The sequence below is a fragment of the Syngnathus floridae genome, chromosome 7 (genome assembly GCF_059516105.1).
Source record: "Syngnathus floridae isolate MCC-2025c chromosome 7, RoL_Sflo_1.0, whole genome shotgun sequence".
Classification (NCBI taxonomy): Eukaryota; Metazoa; Chordata; class Actinopteri; order Syngnathiformes; family Syngnathidae; genus Syngnathus; species Syngnathus floridae.
In genome coordinates, this window is record NC_142419.1 from 14,066,940 (window position 1) to 14,086,357 (window position 19,418).

Below are 19,418 nucleotides of genomic sequence, written 5' to 3' on the forward strand. Positions count from 1 at the left end.
ACATGTCACCAGGGCATTCATTATTGAAAAAGTATCAGCTCAAGCTGTCGGCAGTAAATTGTGCAGCAAATGAAAAAAGAAAAAAAATTACGTGTGCAATAAATAGTTCCCGGAAAAGAGAAGCATCTCGCTTCTTTACTGGATTGCTTTTGCTTTTCAGCTATAATTGTATATGATGGATTTTGTTGTATCTATCATATTATTTTTAGTTTCTTATTTGCAAAACAGTAATACAAAATAGTATTTTGTAAGTTAGTAATTGCATATTATTTTTTAAATAATTGTTACTACTTTTGTATTGTATTCTGAATTAGGATTTGATCTCAATTTGCTTTTCACGTGCTTATGTCATCATGGCCGCCAAGTTTGATAACTTGCTCGCATGGCTTTTCATTTGACTTTGGAACCCGGAACGAGGCTCTCCTTTTCTGAATAATGAAGTGAATTGCAATCAGAACTCTCCGGACCCAAATCACATTGCGAGGCTGATGACTTGACCCGCCGCGAAGGTCTTTGGGAGCCGGTTGCGACGTCCCAATGTGTGATTTGTTGCGCTGATTGCATTAGGTGCTGGGAGTCGGTCCCCGCGGAGGAGCCGCGCTACCGATTGTACCTCAGCTGTAGCCCGAGATCTAATAATCCTCCAGCAGCGCCATTATGTCCTTGATGGGCCAAACCCAATCTTGGCCTTTCTTTGTGTCTGGCCCCGCAGGACGGAGGACACCGGCCAAGCCTTGCTCGGCTGCAGGAAAAGCAATATATCAAATATTCATTTGTCTGAAGATTTTGCTTATTCCCCAAACAACAGGTGGCTTCTGAGATGACACGGTTGTCAGAGTTAGGTCGGCATTCGTTGGCCAGTTCTCTGACAAAGCACAAAAAAGGGCGGCGTGCGCCGTTGTGGACGTGAACACGCCCGACTTGAGTTACAGCCGATCAAAGCGGCTCCTCTCATTCCCATCAAATGTTGCGCGCTCACATCTTGCATGGAGACATCTGCGGCACTTCCAAAAAATGGAATGAAAAAAAATAGATCTTGTCTTTAAATGTGAGATGAGTTACTGTCAGATAAACAAAATGATTTCAAGACAAATTGAGAATTTCCACACGAATGACGCGTCACAGCATGACAATAAGTCTCCATTCTCCAAAATAAGGAAAGCCATTGTAATCCGTTAAGCATTTATCGGCCTTGCCTGCGGGTCGCATAATGGTCTGTAAACCCCCCCCCTCCCCTCACTCACATTGTCGCCATAGCAATACTCGGCCGTGGCAGTACAGCTAAGGGGTCGCTCGCTGCAGACAAATTGCCCATTTGCCACATGTTGGCTATTGTGCCATATGCGCTCATTTTCTGACACAAGATTTATGCGGCGGGGCGCCATTCAACTTGCGTCGGAGCGGTACCGGGATCCAGACCCATGGAGCCCGTGACCTGTGTGTTTACCAACAGCTGCTTAATTAACCTCGCCGATTCCCTCAAAAGAATACGAGTGAGCGTCTCGCCAACTGGCCGACAGGTGACCCTCGGACAAGATTGATGGGCCGGATGGCACCGGACAATGAAAAGCGCCGCTTAATTGCAATTGGATGGCGCCGATAGACAGAAGGCTTTATTTGGACCGGCGGCCCCCGCCGGGTCGTTATGAGCCCACCGGGCGCAAACGTGCCACGGCCGCCGCCAGATGTTTGATGGCCGAGGCTCGCTTTAAATCGCTGCCAACGACAGTTGCCTCGAAGTTTGGATTCGTTCGCGCCGGCCTGCGTAAATAACGTCGGCCGCGATGACATTCTGTCGAGGAAAATGGCGGCTGGTGCCAATCGCTGATGAAGCTGTGTGGATCTTAAGCCGGCTTTATTGGCACTCTCCGCCTTGAGCTGGAGGTTATTCAAACAAAGCGCAGGGCTGTGTTTGTGTTTACCGCTGGGCGCCGCCGCGGTGTAATTTAGTGCCGGCCGGCCCGCGGGGGGAAGCGGTTTTTGTTTGGTCGTCTGCAAGGTGAATATTCATCGGGGAGCCACACCTGAGGCTCCCGTGACGGCGTCCTCGCTCTCCATTAGCGATGTGATGGCTACGCGCTATTGGCGGGATTCTTCCTCTCAAGGATACACATTGAAGGTGCTTTTCAAGTGGCCTCGCAGCTCGAGAGGAAAAGCATTATTAGAGCCTATGGTTGGAAATTTGCTTGCCTACGTTTTTTTTTTTCTTTGCATTGTGTTTGTCGTTTAATGCGTTGTTGCAACATAACTTTTATCAAATCAATTTTGGCTTTGTGTTCCCACGTCAAATTACAAGGCCGGCGAGCATTGTGTGCAGGATAATGAAGGCATTGAGCGCTTTTATGGAATCCATTTCCTTCTCGATCAATCCGGTCCCGAATGTCATCTGTCTCGTTTGCATCTCACCGCCCGGGACTGTATTAATAATTGCACGGGGGGCCGTATTGATCCCTATCGAGCGGGCGGGGGGTGTGGGGGGGGCGCACTGTAGTCGGGCGGCCGAGCCGACCCTAAATCAAGTGACATCTCATTAGAAGCGGCGGTGGCGGCGCCTCAACAGATTTTTGGCGTCAGGAAAAGATGGAAATCGCGAGTGTTAACATGAAAGATGAGGCCGCCTTCAGTCTTGGCCTCAAAGCGCTCGCAACGCTTCTATTGATTTGATCACAATTGCGATTGTCTCCGCGCATTGATTAGCTGGCCTCGGAGTAGCCAGTTAGCGCTGGAGCTAAAGTGAGGGAGCGCGTCGGATTGTTTGAGTCTTGCTGACTTGACGTGGTGCGTTGGTTATATGTCGTGTACGTGTCGCCACGGCAACTGCAGTTTCTGTGAAATTCAAGCTAAGCTAGAAACGCTTTTTGGTTCATTATTTTTTTTGGGGGGGAAACAAAATATTGCACAAAAAGGTTCTTTCATTTTGATTGTCGTGTCATGAAGTCCAGCAACCTTGCACATCATCGGCGCCGACAACTTCATTCGTGTCTTCCTGTTTAAACGAAGCTGCACGCCGGTTTCGTCCGCACGCCGGCTAAATGAACGTTTATGATTCTGCGCCACGCTCCCACGCCCGACATCTAGCTGGTAATGAGTCGCTAATGAAATTTGGGTCGATGCGCGGCGGGTAATGTGGCTAAGCGATGCGTCGGGGTCGGTGACGTGCGCTCACTTGTCTGGACGGAGGCCACCGAGCGAGCGGGCGGCAAATTGAAGACTTGCTCACACGATTGATCGGAAAACACCTCGCGTCTCCATAATAATTCTCTTATTCGTCGCTCGGCACCTCCATTTCTCTCCAGCGCATTCTCCCTTTGGATTTGCAATCTTCCTCTTCGTCGGCTCGACCGGCTCGTTTCGGAGTTGATTGGTCATTTGATTTGTAACGGCAAAGGCCACCGTGTGAATCCAGAGGGCTTCATTCCTGCCACAATTGCCTCGCACATTCCTGCACGCCTTTATTTTTATTACTATATTTAATAGATTTATCATCTATTTATTATTTATTTACATTTTATTTTATTTATTTTTTTTCTCCTTCATTATTTTTTATTTTATTTTTTTTATTCGTCAGCCTGTGGACCGGGAAACGACATTAAATTTGTGTGGATGTACTTGGGAGATAAAGAACCCGTTCATTGCCCTTTCGCGGTCAGGGTAACTCTTTGTGCCCATCTTGCTAGCTGGAGGGTGTGCTGCCGACCACTTAAATGACCTTTTGACCTCGTCAGTACTTCTCTGCAGGCAACTCATTTTTTTTTCCATTTTGTGATGTGGCTCACAATGCCAACATAGCCTCAAGTAGGCGGAGGTCGTCTTTCTCAGTTTTCTTTCTCTGCTTGGCTTAGCGTTAGCTGCTATCGTTAACGCTTGCGCCATATTGTACAACCTCAGCGCAATTTGTTTTTTTTAAAATGGAAGATTTGTTTCACCTCAAATATTTCTCTGAGAGCTGATCCACATGAGTAAAAACAAACGAGTTGGGTTGGCAGGTAGAATGCAGCCGTTGAACACATTGAAAAATGCCCTTTCAATTTCCGCCAATTTGCAAGGTTATCCGTTCAACCTCGCAGCGGAAGCTTTCCGATGCCCCCCCTGCCTCGGTGAATATGCTCAACGTCATGAAAGCACAAACATTTCTTGCCACCCCCCCAACAGTGTGTTGTGAACCTCATTTAAATGGAAATGGAGCAATTATAAGCCATGTGAAACCCGACCACCGCCACCATCCAATTGACTTTTTTTTCCCTTTATGTCACCAATGATAATGCAATTACTGACGGCGAGTTCCTTCTCGCGTTTTATCGGGCGGGAAGCCTCCACGCGATATGTTTTGCCTCCGAATGGCATGTAGCAAAAATAATGTCAGCTGCGTAGCGACGGGCTGCGGCGGTAATCTACTTTTCAGCACGACTCAGCCGCACCTTCAGCCGACGAGGTAGCCTGGGCCACTTATCGTAACCACCCGCCATTTAGCCGCAAACACCATCCTACCCGCCCGACGTGGTAATTACCGCCGGCACAGCGCCTTTCCGCCATGCTGACAGGCGTGTCTGCGGAAGACAGCTACGAATGTACTGATGCGCCACGCTGATTTTTTTTTCTTTTGTTCAACACTGAACACCCTGAGCAGACACTCATGGCATCATGTTTTTTTTTACTTGCACCAACCTGTACATCCCGTTCTTTTTAAACAGTCATTGAACACTGTGGTCTTCCATTTTCCTTCCCTGAAAAGAGCAAAAAAGAAAAAAAAAAGCATAGACCAGCATGGGTTGAAAAAAAAAAGTATTGTCCTGGTTCGGATAAAATAACTAGCTTGCATTGGCTCAATGTGCCTTGCTAAAGCTGGGGGAAAAAATCCAAAATATGAATGTTAACAACTAAAAAAAAAAAAAAAAAGCTGGGTTTGCTAGCTTTAGCTTTAGTTAGCTGTCCTGTCTGTACCAGCACGATATTTTTTTTCCCCCTTTGTGCCAATAAATTGGTATAAAATTAACTGTGAAAAATTATTGACTTTTTGACAACACTTGTTTCCCCTCAAGTACAGGAGTTGAATCTGTTTCTACACCGACATACTATCTGTATGTTTCTATTTAAGTACTCTGCTTTTTCCAGCAGCTGCAAGATATTTACGCATGTTTTGTATGTTTTGAATACAAGGCTCCTCAGTTGGTGATTAGCAGCCTCGGGAATGGAAGCTGGATGGGAGCGGAATGCGACCTTTTTTTGGGGGGGGGGGGGGCAAAGCAGCAAAGCAGCAAAGCAGCTGCTTCCACGATGTGCACTTGATAATGATGACCCTGGATCCCATTAGCCTTCCAATGAGGGAGTCAACGTCCCGTGGCCTGCAATTTAGCTGTAATGAGAGGCCCCCCCCCTCCCCAAGTTTGGACGATGTGTGGGGGGTTGCCATGCGAACCAGGAAGTTGGCCTTCTCGTTTTGGGTGGCGTGACGTTAGTTCTGTGACCTCAACGGGTGTTGTCGAGCGTCCCGCGGCCACAGAAAAGTCCCTCCTTCACTTTTTACAGAGTTTCATAGTAGCGCCCAAATTTGTACCCACACAATTCTGCACGAGCACTTGTATCTTTTTAAAAAAAGAGTCTTGTAGTAAAGTTTGTAGTATCCCTTGGAGTTTGTGTCATGGTAAACCTACGATGGTCTGGATTGGAAAGCCCGCAGATGAAGGTTCTGCCGCCCGCTGCGGCACGATAATGTTGTCAGGAGAACCCCACCCCTACCCCCACCCAACCCGTTGCAATTCTCAACTCAAGGGCTTACGGAATAAAGCATCATTTCACTGAAGGACAATGGCTCTCTAATGAATTTTCCAATTTTGGACAGATGGTAAACTGGCAATCCAATTCAACTCCCAGAAGACCAAACAAATAAAATTGTTGGTTTCAGACCAAGTGATGATTTCTTAATTAGTGGCGGCGGCGGCTTCAAGAGCCACACACCCTTGCACCCTGCAACGCGCAGCAGGATTAGATGCTCGCCTCATATCCGTACACATCTATACGTGCACGTATAGACGTACTTTGAGATAGTGGTCCCTCTCAGTTGATATTATGCTTTATTAAAGCCGCCGGTGACAGCTTTATTGGAATGGAGGTCATGTATGAGACTCTAACCTGTGTCATTTATAATTCATTGTCAGAATATGCTCTTCTTAGCGGGATTAAAGTTTAATAACTCCACGGGCTCTGTAAATACCGCTTTGTGCCGAGGCTGAGTAAGGGGGGTGGCCGAGATGCGGTGCGGTGAATTTGGGCTTAAGGCCAGCCCGTCGTCAGCAGGACTGGAATGTGTTTTTCGGCAGATAAGGAGACCGGTCCAGAGGATGAGATGTTTAGCTTCTTATTGTGTGGCAGGGCCAAATAGAATACTTAGCATGTAGCGTAGCATGCTGACGTTAGCTAGCAGACTAACTGCAGCTGCCGCCGTTGCGCTTTGGGCAAATTGCATCCAAGCATTTCTATGTTTTATTGTTGCTATTGGAGGCTTGCCGAGGTTTGGGTCACCCGACTGTCTTTAGCCGGGCCTGTCACCGTTATTAGGTCTGTCTTGTTTATGGCCGCCTTTAGCCGGCGGACTAGGTGGGGTCACGGAAAGGAAACGACTTCTATTTGGTCATCACTCAGCGCTTGTTAGAATTACAGCTGTGCCCCGGCCGGCACCAGGCCGCCGTGTTTCCGTCCCTTCTCTGCTATCAGTCATGGACTTATCTGCTACGTGGCCGGACATCACAACGCCGCTTCAGTACGCTGACCTTTCCGTTCCGTCGGCTTTGTTGCGATCACGCCGGAGGAGATCCGGAGCTCAGCTTTTCTTTGGCTCGAGTCGAAGCGGCCCCGCCCGGTGCAATTTCAGCTGCCGTTGCATCACTTTGGCGTCACACCAAGCAATTAACCTCTTGAAACGGCAATCGAGATTGTTTGAAATCCTTTCCGTCACGTGTAGGCTCCCCGCGGTTTTCAGTCAAGCCACAGCGGGTCGGTGCTGATGCGATTAGATGATGCCATTTTGAGTGTCTGTGTCTTCCTAATTTGCTTTTCTCCTCAGTATGGCCGTGAACTCCCTTTAAAGCTCTGTGCATGTAAATATGTTGTGAGCGTCCGCCCCCCCCTCAGCTTCCGAGACCCTCCTCACTCAGGTTTATGGTGCACATTACAGTGTAATTGCTTTCATTTGGGCGCTGCTTGTAAAACCAAAGCTGTAACGGCGCGGAAGGGAGGGGGCTGCTTCCCTCGCCTCCTCCCGTCTTGAGCAAGAAAAAGCTAAAGTGCTTGCACCCTTTCGGAATAAACGCTCCATTGCAGTCATTGGCGACAGGCAGGTGTGGATGATTCTGCGATTTGATCACATAAAACAAGTGCTATTGCGCCTCCCTCGGGAGTTGATCCTTTGACACCAAATAGCTGAAACGCTGGGCCAGGCATGTTCAAGTGGAACAGCACTAAAGCCGTATTCGAGTCAATGCTGTCAACGTTGGCTCTGCATATAGCCACAAAAGCAACGTTTAGCTACTAGTTAGCAGGAATGACTCACGACATTGGCCGAGGATCTTTCTGAAAGATTCTATTTTTGATGACAAGCGAACCCTTGGGCCAAGCCTAACAGCCCATTCCACACTCAATTTGCTTATGGTCCGTAGATCCAAATGGCAGCCTCTGCTAGCATACTGAATGTCACCCATCACCGGGCCAGTCTTCGCTGCCCCGACCGAGTAAGACCATCTGCTCTACGCCCCTTGTCATTTGTCATGTCCAGCCCTAGTAGCCCCTACAAGGCCGCGCCATTGACCATCTGCCTAAAGCTAGTAGCCGCTGCTAGCATATGCCGTTGAGCAGCAGTCCAACCTGAGCAGCCCCCAAGTAGCCAATTCTGATTGGCTCAATCCATGTGGTCCTTTGGAGTGTGCATCATTTGGATCGAAACTGGTCACCCCTTGTAGCATACGCCATTTCAACCGACCAGCTTATGCCACCAAACCATCGGCCCAACCCTAATAGCGCCTCGAGAAATTTCTCCATCGGTGCATAGATGTCGCCTTCCGAGCTGTACATTTTAACAGCCCGAGCGTAAATCACGTACGCCGCGCTCGGATTTAAATTAAAGTATGCTATGCGACAACCGGAGATCAAGCCGCTCTTGGGCACTCGCCCAATTTATGAGCCAGATTATGAGACTCCGGGGAGGTTGGGTTCAACATGGTACCGCTGCATGGCTTGGGCGTGTACTAAACACGTCAGCGCCGATGATTTATCACCCCGGCCCGGACTTTAGAGGTCTCATCTTGATTGTAGACCCCGGAGAGGACAGCAAAACAACAATTTGCCCCACATTTCCTTTACATGCGTCTCAAGACCCCACTGGGGAGTCGGCTTGTTCGAATGAGGTCGCAGCATCGGCGTGCAAAAAATCTGCATAACAACCTGCGTCCTACTTTGAGTCCGTTTCCCCGGCGGAGATGAACGTATGGATGCATGTATAAATAAATAACTGGTAATGATAAGAGGAATGATATTGCATTTTAGGAAGAAAGAGGTTATACATTTACTTTCCATTTTTGCATTGGTTGCAGTTTTTCATGGATCACATTCCAATTGCCTGTGTTTGCATCATTACTTGTTGACAAAATGGGAATTTCACTTTAATAACCAAGATGGCTGATCTTTGCAAGCGATGCACAGCGGACAGCACGCAGTGCCGTGTTTCTTTGATTTTATTTTTTCCACACCATTGGCCCTAATCACCATTATTAAAAGCACGTAGCGTGCCGTAATATTAGCACGTTTTTTGTTGTGGTTGTTATAGTGTTTGATTATATCCTCAGGACAGAGCAGACAGTGCCCACTTTCCTGCTGCAAACTAATCAGCTCCAAAAAATTACTTATTGATCTTCAAGCCAAATCTGGGAGGGGAGGGGGGTTCAGCCTCGGGGTCAGTGGGAGGGACTGCGGTGCATGATTGCACACACAGGCATCCACGACTCCAAATGAATCAAATCAACCCAAACATGTTTTTTTTTTTCCCCCTCTCAAGCAAAAACCTCATGTTCAATGTTCTGGTTCCAGTAGAAACGATTCCATTAGTTTTGTTCTGATAAGCACATTTGAAATTGATTTTTGTATAGTCCCGGCTCGACATTTAGCTCGGAACCAAAATAGGCGGCCTTATTATCAAGAGCGGGGTCCACTTTTTGTTGGGCCCGAGGCTCGTATGCGACATTAATTCCGACAGCGTGGCCGTCTGGACGCCGTTGCTCCGTCGCATTCTTCTGCTCGCCCGAGGTCGCGTGTCTCGCTTTCATTCCGGCCCGCATTGATCGCGTCTTTGCCTGAGATGAATGGATTAATTACAGGCAGAAAAATATACAGTCTGGCCTGATGGACGGATGCGAGCCATGAGAGAGAAAGCCATTAAGGCAAATTGAAGGCGTTAATGAGTGTACTACTGCCAGGGGGCCCCGGGGGCCCCTCCCTCTCTCGCTGGCTCTGTGCCGCTTCTCCCGTCAGCCGTTAAAGCGGCGCTGAAGTCAACGCGGGAGTGATACATCGGCTCCGACCGACCGAGTGAGACGCTCAAATCCCCATCGCTCGCCTTATCGGTTGATGCGGCAGACGTTTGTCGGCGGGCCAGCCGGGAAGCGACAAAAAAGGATCGCAGCGCCAGATTCGCCACTGTTGCATATCATCAAAGGTTACCGTGATGACCGATGCGAAACTAGAAGTAGTATCCGCTGGTATATTTTGTGTGTTGGAAAAGTAGAAAGTCAAAGTTTGCAAATTCTCTCGCCAGTTAACTCGTTCACTGCCAGCACCGTTAAAATATACGTCCATAGCCGTCAATGGCAGCGAATGAGTTAATCATGATGGCCATCATCTGCAACTTATATAGACACAAGACGTCTGAAAATCTAATTCCTGACAGATCCATTGAGACGGCTGAAATTCCACATTTCCATAGAGGGAATGAAAAATAAATAACAAGGAGAAACAGTCTGACTGATGGAAATAAATTGTCGCCGAGCGTTGATCTTGGGTGACAGAGCCAACTTGCGCCCGGCTCAATTTAGCTTTGGCCATGACGAGCGCCGATTCAGACCGGGTCAGTCGGCGGCCGACGAGCTGCTGGCGTGAAAATCAATAGTTGCTTTCAGACAACAAGCCTTATTAAGGCACGCCCGTTTTTTCTTCCCCACTGCAAGGATGACAACACCGCACAGAAATCGTTACGCTCGTCGTGCTTTCTGTTGTCGCATTTGAAGCGGCCATCTTCTCTTGTTTTCAACTTCCGGATAACCCAAGACCGATCATGTTTGATAAAACGTCGTGTGCTTGTTTGATTTTTTTATTTTAGAAATATTAGCTTACAGTTGAAAATGAATTGAATTAAAAATGGCCTCTGCAAACAATGCACGCGTATGTCCGACCCGCGTTGCTCGCTATTCATGACCTTTTACAATAAAAGTAAAAGCACCCATCTATTAAAAGTGTCATTAATATCCTCATTTCCTCATCCCTGAGATGGGATCATAATAAAGTAACAATAAATCCCAGCAAGGAGAAAGAAAGAAAACACCGACGACATGGATGTCGATTTTTATGGTTCTTATCTTACAGCTTGTAGTCGCCCATCTTTTTTTTTTCTTTCAAGTTGGATCATAAAAATGCTCTCGGTGGCCTTCCCCGTCTGCGTCCGTTGTAAAGGCATAACAGCCTGACGACTCGAGAGCCCAGATGAACTTTTCACTTTTACGCCTCGGACCTTGAAGGCGAGCGGGAAGGTTTCGGAGCGGCCTCCTCGTCGCTCCGAGCGACGAGAAATAAGGTTGGAGATTCAATGCCGTGTCGCTCTGGAAGATGCAGCGGAGTTCAGCCTTTCAACTTCAGCTTCATTCTTGAGTTATTATTTACTAGCGTCGCCTCGTGTGTCGTTATTCAAAGGCGTGCAGGTAAAGACTGTGACTCTGCTGTTCCTATTTAATTGACACTCAATCAAGATTTCAAGCACATTTAACTTGACTTCTTTCTACATAAGTCCCGTCGTCACCTGCTGAGGTTGCTCGCAGAGAAAAAGCCCATTTTGACGAAATAAAAAGCAGCAAGTACAGGTTCATGTTTTCAAAAAAGAGAGCAAAGGAAAAAAAAAATCAAAAGTAGTATTTTTCTAGCTTCTAGGAATAGCGAGAAGTGCCGGATGACAAATATTATTATCATATAATAATTTTAATAATATATTATTTACTATATTAATATCATCTATTATTCCCTGCCCCGTTTTTATATGTGTGCTCCATAGTCTCATTAAAACTTGTCAACAAAACGCGTTTAAACGAAAGCTCGCATTCGTCATGTCAGGATGGGGGGGAAAAAAAAAAAAAAGATTCTCGGAGGAGCAGACGTCGCCGATACGGCGGCGGGGGTTGAAAATAAGACAGATTAAGACAACAAAGGCGGGAGAGAAGAATCGTATAGTGCTGCGTTAAAGCAGATTAGCGAATTAAAAAATGCCAAATCTTGATTGCTTTCCACTTTGATGTTTCGCCGAACCAACCAACGAGGAGGATAATCATCTTTGATGGAAGCCGAGCTAAGCTCGTCGTTCTTGACCTCATTCCGTCACTTGGCGCACATGAAAATGCAACATTGACTTTTTGTCTTCTTTTAAATGCCACTTGTTTTGTCATCAATAAGTGGCGAGAGGAGCCGTCGCATTTTGCTTTGTGGATTATTTTCCCATCACGCCAATTGCTCTACAGACCTAGAAACCTTTTTTGCTTTCCTCGTGGAAGAAGACGATTCACTTTTTCTTTAGGGAGGTTGTGGCGATGCTTGAAATAGGAGTCAAAATGTGGTTTGCAGAAAAACAAAGCTGGCCAAATCGTCTTTTCTTTTGGATCCGTACTAGCAAATGCGGCGCATTTTAAGAGCCCAGGCAGCCCGAACGCCATCGATCGGCAATTTCCATGCGCCTCTTTGGGTCGTCATAAACCGGCAGGTGTGTTTGCGCCCGGGTGCCAATTCCGGTTGCGGCTCTGCTGGGACGGATGGAAGCAAAAGTGCTTGTTCAGCGCTCATTATTGCAGCAAATTGAAAAGGTCTCCTCTGTCTCCGCCGCCGCCGCCGCCTGTTGTTCACCTTCAGCCCAGGTCGGGCTGGCTTGGCAGTAATTGCGTGGCTCTGACCCTCTTTTGCTATTTATCTAGTCACGGCGACCCGCTCTTTATTGGGCCGTCCCTCAGGTTGTAAAAGGCCGGGAGGTGGCCGGCCGCCTGGCGGAGCGGCGATCAATATGCTGCTGCACTTAAGTGGATTTGCTGCTTATGAGGCAGCAATTAGAGCGCCGAGCGGCCGGGCCGGGGTGCCGCTGCCGTGGCCCTGAGGGACGCCGCCCCGGCGACCCCGGCCGGCTTCATTAGAGGACGCCGAAACAAAAGCCAGCCTTTGACTTTGCCGATTGTTTCCAGTCGTGCGAGAGCAACGACGGGCTGCTTAATACAAATATGCCGAAGCAGCGATTTTCTGTTATGCTGCCCGCGACAGCAATCAGCTGCCAGCAGAAGTCACAGTGTCCCCAGTGCGGCGTTGGATTGAAAGTAGGTCGGGGGGTACTCCATTTGGGCTCGACTCTCACCCGAGGCTCTAAATCACTTTCCACTTTGGGTGAAAGGCCCAGTCGTGAGGCTCCGATTGATTGGCAAGAAGGGGGCGGGGACAAAGCTCCATTAGAGCTGTCGGCGTTTACTGTAGGTCAGGGATGTCAAACTTATTTTTGTCGCGGGCCGCATCATAGTCATAGTTTGCCTCCAAGGGCCATTAAAATTGTCAACCCAAATAAATGTATAAACGTCTCATATTGTAGATATAGTATAGAATACACAACAAAGTGATGAATAAGACAAGTAGACGAATAAAAATGTTCAAATATTTAACAATGAAATATTGAAATCAAATAAAATATTTAAAAATTATTTTAAAAAATGAATGGTAATAAAAATTGCTCACGATATATCTTTTTTTTTAAAAGTGAAAACAATTTGAAATTTTGGAATTGGCATGATTCGATGCACAATTTGGGCCACCTAAAATGATGTGGCGGGCCGTATTTGGCCCCCGGGCCTTGACTTTGATATCTGTGCTGTTGCTCATTTGGGATTCCCTCTTCACTCTTTTACATCCGGTCAACTCCGACATTAGAAGGAGAAGTCTTCTTCTTCTCCGTAATGAAGTCAGCCAGTCCGGCGGAATGCGGCCCCGGTGGGTCATTTCACCGCCTTGATGGCAAGCGCAATAGCGTCCGACCGCGTCCGCAGACGACTCCCAGCGCGTTGCTTTGTAACTTTTTCCGCCTACTCAGTTGTTTAGTCGGCAAAATGAGTGAGCGGAGGCCGCGGCGCCCTGGTTGATGAGCTCTGCAAGTGTGTGTGTGTTGCCTAATGATAAGGATGGCGGCGAGATACTTGAGTGGCTGGCGTCCTCCCATTCCGCCATTGTTTATGGCATCCCGTCATGGCCGCCGCCCGGCACCCCGCTATCGGTCCGGGGGAGGACGCTCGTGATGGCTTTCGAGAAGAGTGAGTGCTCGAGGTCGGTTCGTTAGTGCCGGCAAAAAGTCTCTTTTTCACCTTAACGGGGAAAATTCCGGCCTTGACTTGAGGCTAACGCGGGGGAGGAAGTTCCCAGAAAATGTCCGGCCTAGACAAAACATCCCATTAGCCTTTGGCGTGTGGCGTGGAAGGAATGCTACTTCTCAATGCCTCCTTGTAGATGTAGAGGAGGGATTCTTCATCCCAGCTGGTCCACATTTGTGCCAACATCTTGCAGCTGGGCCGCCCACGGCCATGTTTACTTGTTGTTGTTTATTTTCCAGCCTTGCACACACAGGGCAACTTTGGTCCAGTGTTTGTCGTTGTTTTTGCACTTCGGTGGGAATCATAAAAAAAAAATCCTTCTTTTTGTTGTGGTCTGACATGCAAGCATGGGGTTCGATGTTAGCATTCAGTCCGGCTTCTCTCTCCTCAAATCTCATCACATCCTTCATTTTGTCTCTTCAACGTGTCTCGTCATATTCCCGCCGTAGTCATAAACAGAAAAAAAAAAAAAAGACGATGAGTCCTGGCGGACGCGGCGCGTCGGCGTGGGTGGGAATGAAGCAGTGCGGCAATCCACCTTATTCCGTCCTGAGCGCCGATGATTTTCGTGGCTGGTGTTTGTCACGCGGCAGGATTAAAGTCTGCAAATGACACATTTCATACATCTGCAAAATGTTCCAAAGCTAAAAGTGGCGAAGGATGAGGCGGCGCAGAGCACAGCTTAATCTGGCTCTTTGACACAGAGGCCCATTAACGGGAACCGGGCCGGCTGACAGGAGTGCTGACGGAGGAGGATCACGGGAAAGAATCATGCCCCACTCGGGGAGCCCGGGCGGCAGGTAGGGCCCATTCCGCCCTCCCCAGGTGTCATTACGGATGGCGGGGGAGGGAGGGCCGCTCCTGACGTCTACATTAATCACCCCCTGCGCACCCCCCTCGCCAACACGCAGCTCCTAATCACGGCTGCCCCGAGCCCGCCGGGGCGTACTCGGCCATGAAAGAGGATCCGGATAAGAGCTCCCCAAATACCGCTCCCGTCTGATGGTGAGCGTTACCGCCGACGCAACCTCTGACCTGCCGCGCAATTAAAAAGACTTTCCTGCGAGTCATGCGCTCCAAGCTCAGGTTGGCTGCCAGCGCTCAGCACAGCAGCCGGGCCGCCACCTTCTTTGGGGGTTCCTTGCTGTTGCCGGACAAAAGAGGCACACCGCTTTCAGGCCTTGTGACTTTCCGCAAACAAACACAGTGTAGCTCAGCCTCTGATGCTTGACTCACTTGTAAATGTGAAATGTATTATTTATATTATTTATATTATACATTATTATATATTTATTTATATATTTATATATTATATTTATTCTTACTATATATTATGTATATATATATTATATTTAATTATATATTAATATATCTATTTATTATATTTAATGACCACGACCGCCGGACGATTGCCAGCTGTCACAGGGGCGACCTAAACGACGGCGCGGTTCGCCACAATTTGATTATTTTTCCAGCCGGCGGTCCAAAGATACACAAGGATCTAGAAGCAGATGGGCCGAGCTCAACGATGCGGCGGTGATTTCATTCTTACTTTTCATGCGATTACAAACGCATCATTTAGGCACAAAGTGACAACGCCGCGCGCATCGTGATCACTTCCCAATAACAAATTACCTCCGTTGGGAATTGCCGCTTCATCTCATTGCCTGAAAAATTACATTTGTTCGGCCGTGCTGAGGCGAACACCTCAATAGTTATCGGGCGCAAGTTGGCATTAAGACTCACCACATCTCATTTTTATGTCTTGAAGTTCCAACGGTCTTGGCTTTTTTTTTTCTTTTAATTAAAATAAATCCAGGGTTGCTGATATTTAAGAAGAGGTGAAATACATCAGGCGCCCATACGCTGATTGAAATGGCCGCATTAAAGGCGGCGCTGCCGCGAGGGAGAATTACACTCTAGTTTCTTTTCCGTCAGTGGAGCCGCGCCGGTCGTTGTTTATGTTAGAAGGCGGGCCTTTCGTCTTCCTAACTGACCTTTCTACAATCCCCCTCCCTTTTTCCATCAGCCACACTGATGAGACGTGATGGGCGATACGGCAAATGTCCTTACTGATGCCATGCCAAGTACAGGAAGAAAAAAAAAAAAATCAAGCTGATTTGCATGGCAAATCCTCCAAGTCGAACTTTACATGGTATAGGGAAGGGGTGAAAAATTATAAAATAATATAAAATATATATGTATATATAGAATTCTCTGTTTTAGGTTTAGTTTGGGAGTAAAATTGAAAATGGGCACACTGTCAACTCTTATAGAGGCAAAGCAAGGCAGCTTTATTTATATTTCAGGCTTGTGACTTTCTGGCCACCCCACAGAGAAAAAAATTGTAGCTACGCCCCTGGTGCTTTTGTCAAAACAAAAGAACATTTCAAAGCATGTGAAGGCACGGCTTTTTTTGTTTTTGCTCCGTTTCGGTGAATATTTTGTATGCGGCTCACTGAAGACGTGTCTCGATGGCTGAAAACGGGAGCAGATGAGCAAAGCGGCGAGCTTTGTAGGACGAGCTGCGACACGCCGCCGTGCAAACTTAACAGACGAATCCTCGCCAGAGGTGTTATTAAAGGCCACAGAAGTGGCTGTGGCTCTTGCGCGCGCTTTATTGAGAGGGGAAGATTTTCACAGCACGGCCCGCAGCAAAAAGTCCTCTTTGACTGCGGCGGGCTTTGTAAATCACAACACGGCCACATCTAAGCATCTCGCTGCTGCCGCTTCTGCTTGTGATGCTTGGCGAGCTCTTATCTTTGACTGCTTTGACTCTTTCTTTCTAGGGGCACAGAAATACCATTGAAATGGCCTCGTTTGTAATTAGCCAAATGCCTGTGGGAGGGAGGGGGGGGGGGGGCAGTACACCTGCATGTTTGGAATTCACCTATTTGCGCCTTTATTCTGTTCGCCCTGAAAAAAAATCACTCAGCAATGTTTAGCTGGAAGCGAAAAAGTGTAAAAATATTTCTTTCTATTTTATTCCCTAATCCGTTTTGGTGGTCTTTAAAGGCAAAATCATTTTCCAAAATCCAATATGAGCTCAGCAAGGTCACCATGCTTGTATTTTTGTTTTGTTTTGCATTCCAAACCGCCCTCAGTACGATGCAGTGTATTTCGGCAGTAACTACCAACGACAGTAGCAAACCTTTTGCTAACGTCAAATTGAACATTTGGACTGGAGACAGACATTCATGTGACCTGCTGATCTTGATGGAAGGGGGAGTAGTGAGGGGGTTGTTGCTTGATTCACCAGTAGGGGGAGCTCACAGTTCACTAAGACGAGAAGGAGGTTGCTGGGCAGACCACATGCATCCCAGCCCTTCCCTTTACCCCTCCCTCCTCCCCTTTCTGTGAACCTCAACAGCTTGTGTCACAACTGCTGCCTCAAAGTGTTTGCCAGCCAAAAATCAGCGTCATCATCATCACTAGGAGAATACAGCATTTAAATCTTAACACATTGTTTGGTTATTGGAGGAAGCCTCAAATCATTTGATCATTAATATCTCAAGATGTGCGCATGCAAAGCAATTTAATGAGAAAACAGTTGACTTGAGACCTCCTGAAGTTCTCAATCAGGATCAAACTCATTTCAATACCCAATTGAGCAGATCATGGCGAGTCTTGTCCGCGCGTGCTCATTAGAAAAATGTAAATGATCAGTTCATCCAACACATCTCCATGCAAAGAAATTGAAGTGTCATTTTTGTCCTTTCCTTTGTTTAATACTTTCATCTCGGAGATTTTGCTATGTTCGCGTCAACAATTGGTTTCGTTTAAAGCGACATACAACTTTCTTATCCGGACGGTGACAAAGTGGACTTTGGGTGTTGCTCGGAGCCAGCTCGCCCTTGCTCGCTCTGCCTTGCCTTGCTCCTGCTCCTGTGCGGGCGATGCTGGCTGCGCAAAGAGTGTGCGCGCTGCGTGCGTCCAAGAAGGAGGCGTCGGCGACGGCGGCACACGACACGGGCAGGACGATGTTGTTGTTGTCCTCGCGCTTCTGAAGAGACTCACTTCCATTTAACAGCCTTCCACGCCGCTCTTCTCGCCTCCAAACTTGTTTGGTTTTGTTGTGGGAATGTCGCGGTTGATGCGCGCGCCGCGCGTCACCGCAGCCGCCCAGCGACGTCTGACGACGGGACGCGCTTGAGGAGCCGAGCGGAGCCCCCCGACTGAAAGTGCGCAGGGGCCACGCTCGTCTTTTAGGAGGACTTTTTCTTTGCTCCTCGGGGCTTGAGCAGGTCCCACCGTGGGTGTCGCGACAAGCAACGAGTGGACCAAGACGGGATATCTGACGAGACTTGAGTGGAAGAACAAGCCCGAGCAGCCGGGTGACCTACTTTTTCCCCCCTCTTCATGGATCTTCTCGTTTTTGTGGACACAAAGTGCATTTTTATCAGTTTTTACGCAGAATAAATCTGCGCGTCTTGTTTTTTTTTTTTTTTATCTCCCCCGTTGTGTTGAATTGGAGGATTTGCGCGCCACTCGTGGATCTTTTAATATGCTAGAATGAGTCCACTCGCGTTCATCCTGCTGGCTGGATTATCGTGCTTTCAAGTTGATGGTAAATTGAAGACGTTTTATTATTATTATTATTATTATTATTATTATATTTTCTCTTGCTTTTTTTCTTGGCCAGTTTAGCCCAAAAGTTGGCAATTGCTCCTTGTAAAATTGAACGGTCGAGCCACTGTATTTAAAATTTTGACCTTTTTGAGGCGCAAATGGCAATTGTTAGGCAATAAGGACTGCGGGTGCTGTTGTCTTTGTACGAATCTGACTGAACGGACCTTGTAAGTAATCGGGTTGAAATGCAAAATGTCTTGGCTGTGTGCTGGAGATGCTGATTGGTGATGAAATGCAACAGAAGTTCTTTTGAACCTGTTGTGGATGGGTGTTTCATTTGGACTCTTCTAGATTTGATATGGATTGAATAGATGCCTCTTTTTGAGTTTTGTGTACGGGCTCATACTGGAATGAAGAGGCTGTCAATTGTTGCTGAGACTTTGACCTCGAAGAGATTGACGGGAAAGAAAGTGACTCACAAGCATGTCGGACCTTGATCGGTGTCAACTGTTGCTGAGACGTTGACCTGGTTGAGATCGAAAGTGTGACTCATGAGGTTTCGCTCGATCCGGTCCAGTTGCGCCTCAAGTTTTTCCATCTCTCAAATTCCTCCCAGATTCAAATGAAAAAGTCAGCTTGACATGTCTTTGTCTTGTGTCACCATGACATGATGGCGAAATGGAAGAGGAGCTCGTGATGGCTTTGCTTCCTTCTGCTGATGTCATATCAAGTGAAGTGAATATTTAATTTTTCAATTCAAAAAGCCTCTTTGTGTAATTTTCCCCGCGTGTTAATATGGCGGAATGATGGACTTGTTGACTTGCATATGATTCACACAAAAGTGTGACTCACTCAGACTTCCTGAATGCTGTTTTTTTTTTTTTTTTTTTTAAATTGCGTTTTAAAGACTCACATTGAGTCAACGTTGTCATCTGCAGCACCTGCAGCTTTTGTTAGTACGCGTCGGCGCTTCATGCAAAGCGTTTTGTTGGGCGTTGTATGCAAAACCCTGCTTGCTTTTTTTTTTTTTGCGTTTAATGCTCGCAGCTGCTTCTACACTCCTTTTTGTTCCCCTCAAGGTGCACTAAGCAAAGTTTCAGTCTAGGGTCTAGCGAGTCTTAAGAACTTCTCAATGCAGGTTCCTCATTGGAAAAAGGGCTCTGACTATCCGGCACCTTCTCTTGGTGTCGGGCCAGCGGTTGCTAAGCAGTGGCT

The 19,418-nt window shown here is 47.4% G+C and overlaps 1 protein-coding gene across 5 annotated transcripts in view; it reads left to right on the top strand.

Moving 5' to 3' along the window:
• Positions 1–19,418, top strand: part of robo2 (roundabout, axon guidance receptor, homolog 2 (Drosophila)) — a 155,782-nt gene that overhangs the window by 40,686 nt on the left and 95,678 nt on the right. Inside the window, exon 1 of one of the 5 annotated variants that reach the window (XM_088379988.1) lies at positions 17,517–18,201. The exons of the other annotated variants lie outside the window; for them this stretch is intronic. Within the exon in view, the coding sequence (XP_088236114.1) occupies positions 18,147–18,201 (55 nt within the window). The 5' untranslated portion in view covers positions 17,517–18,146. Of the gene's footprint in view, positions 1–17,516; positions 18,202–19,418 lie in introns of those variants that run through there. 5 annotated transcript variants of the gene reach the window in all.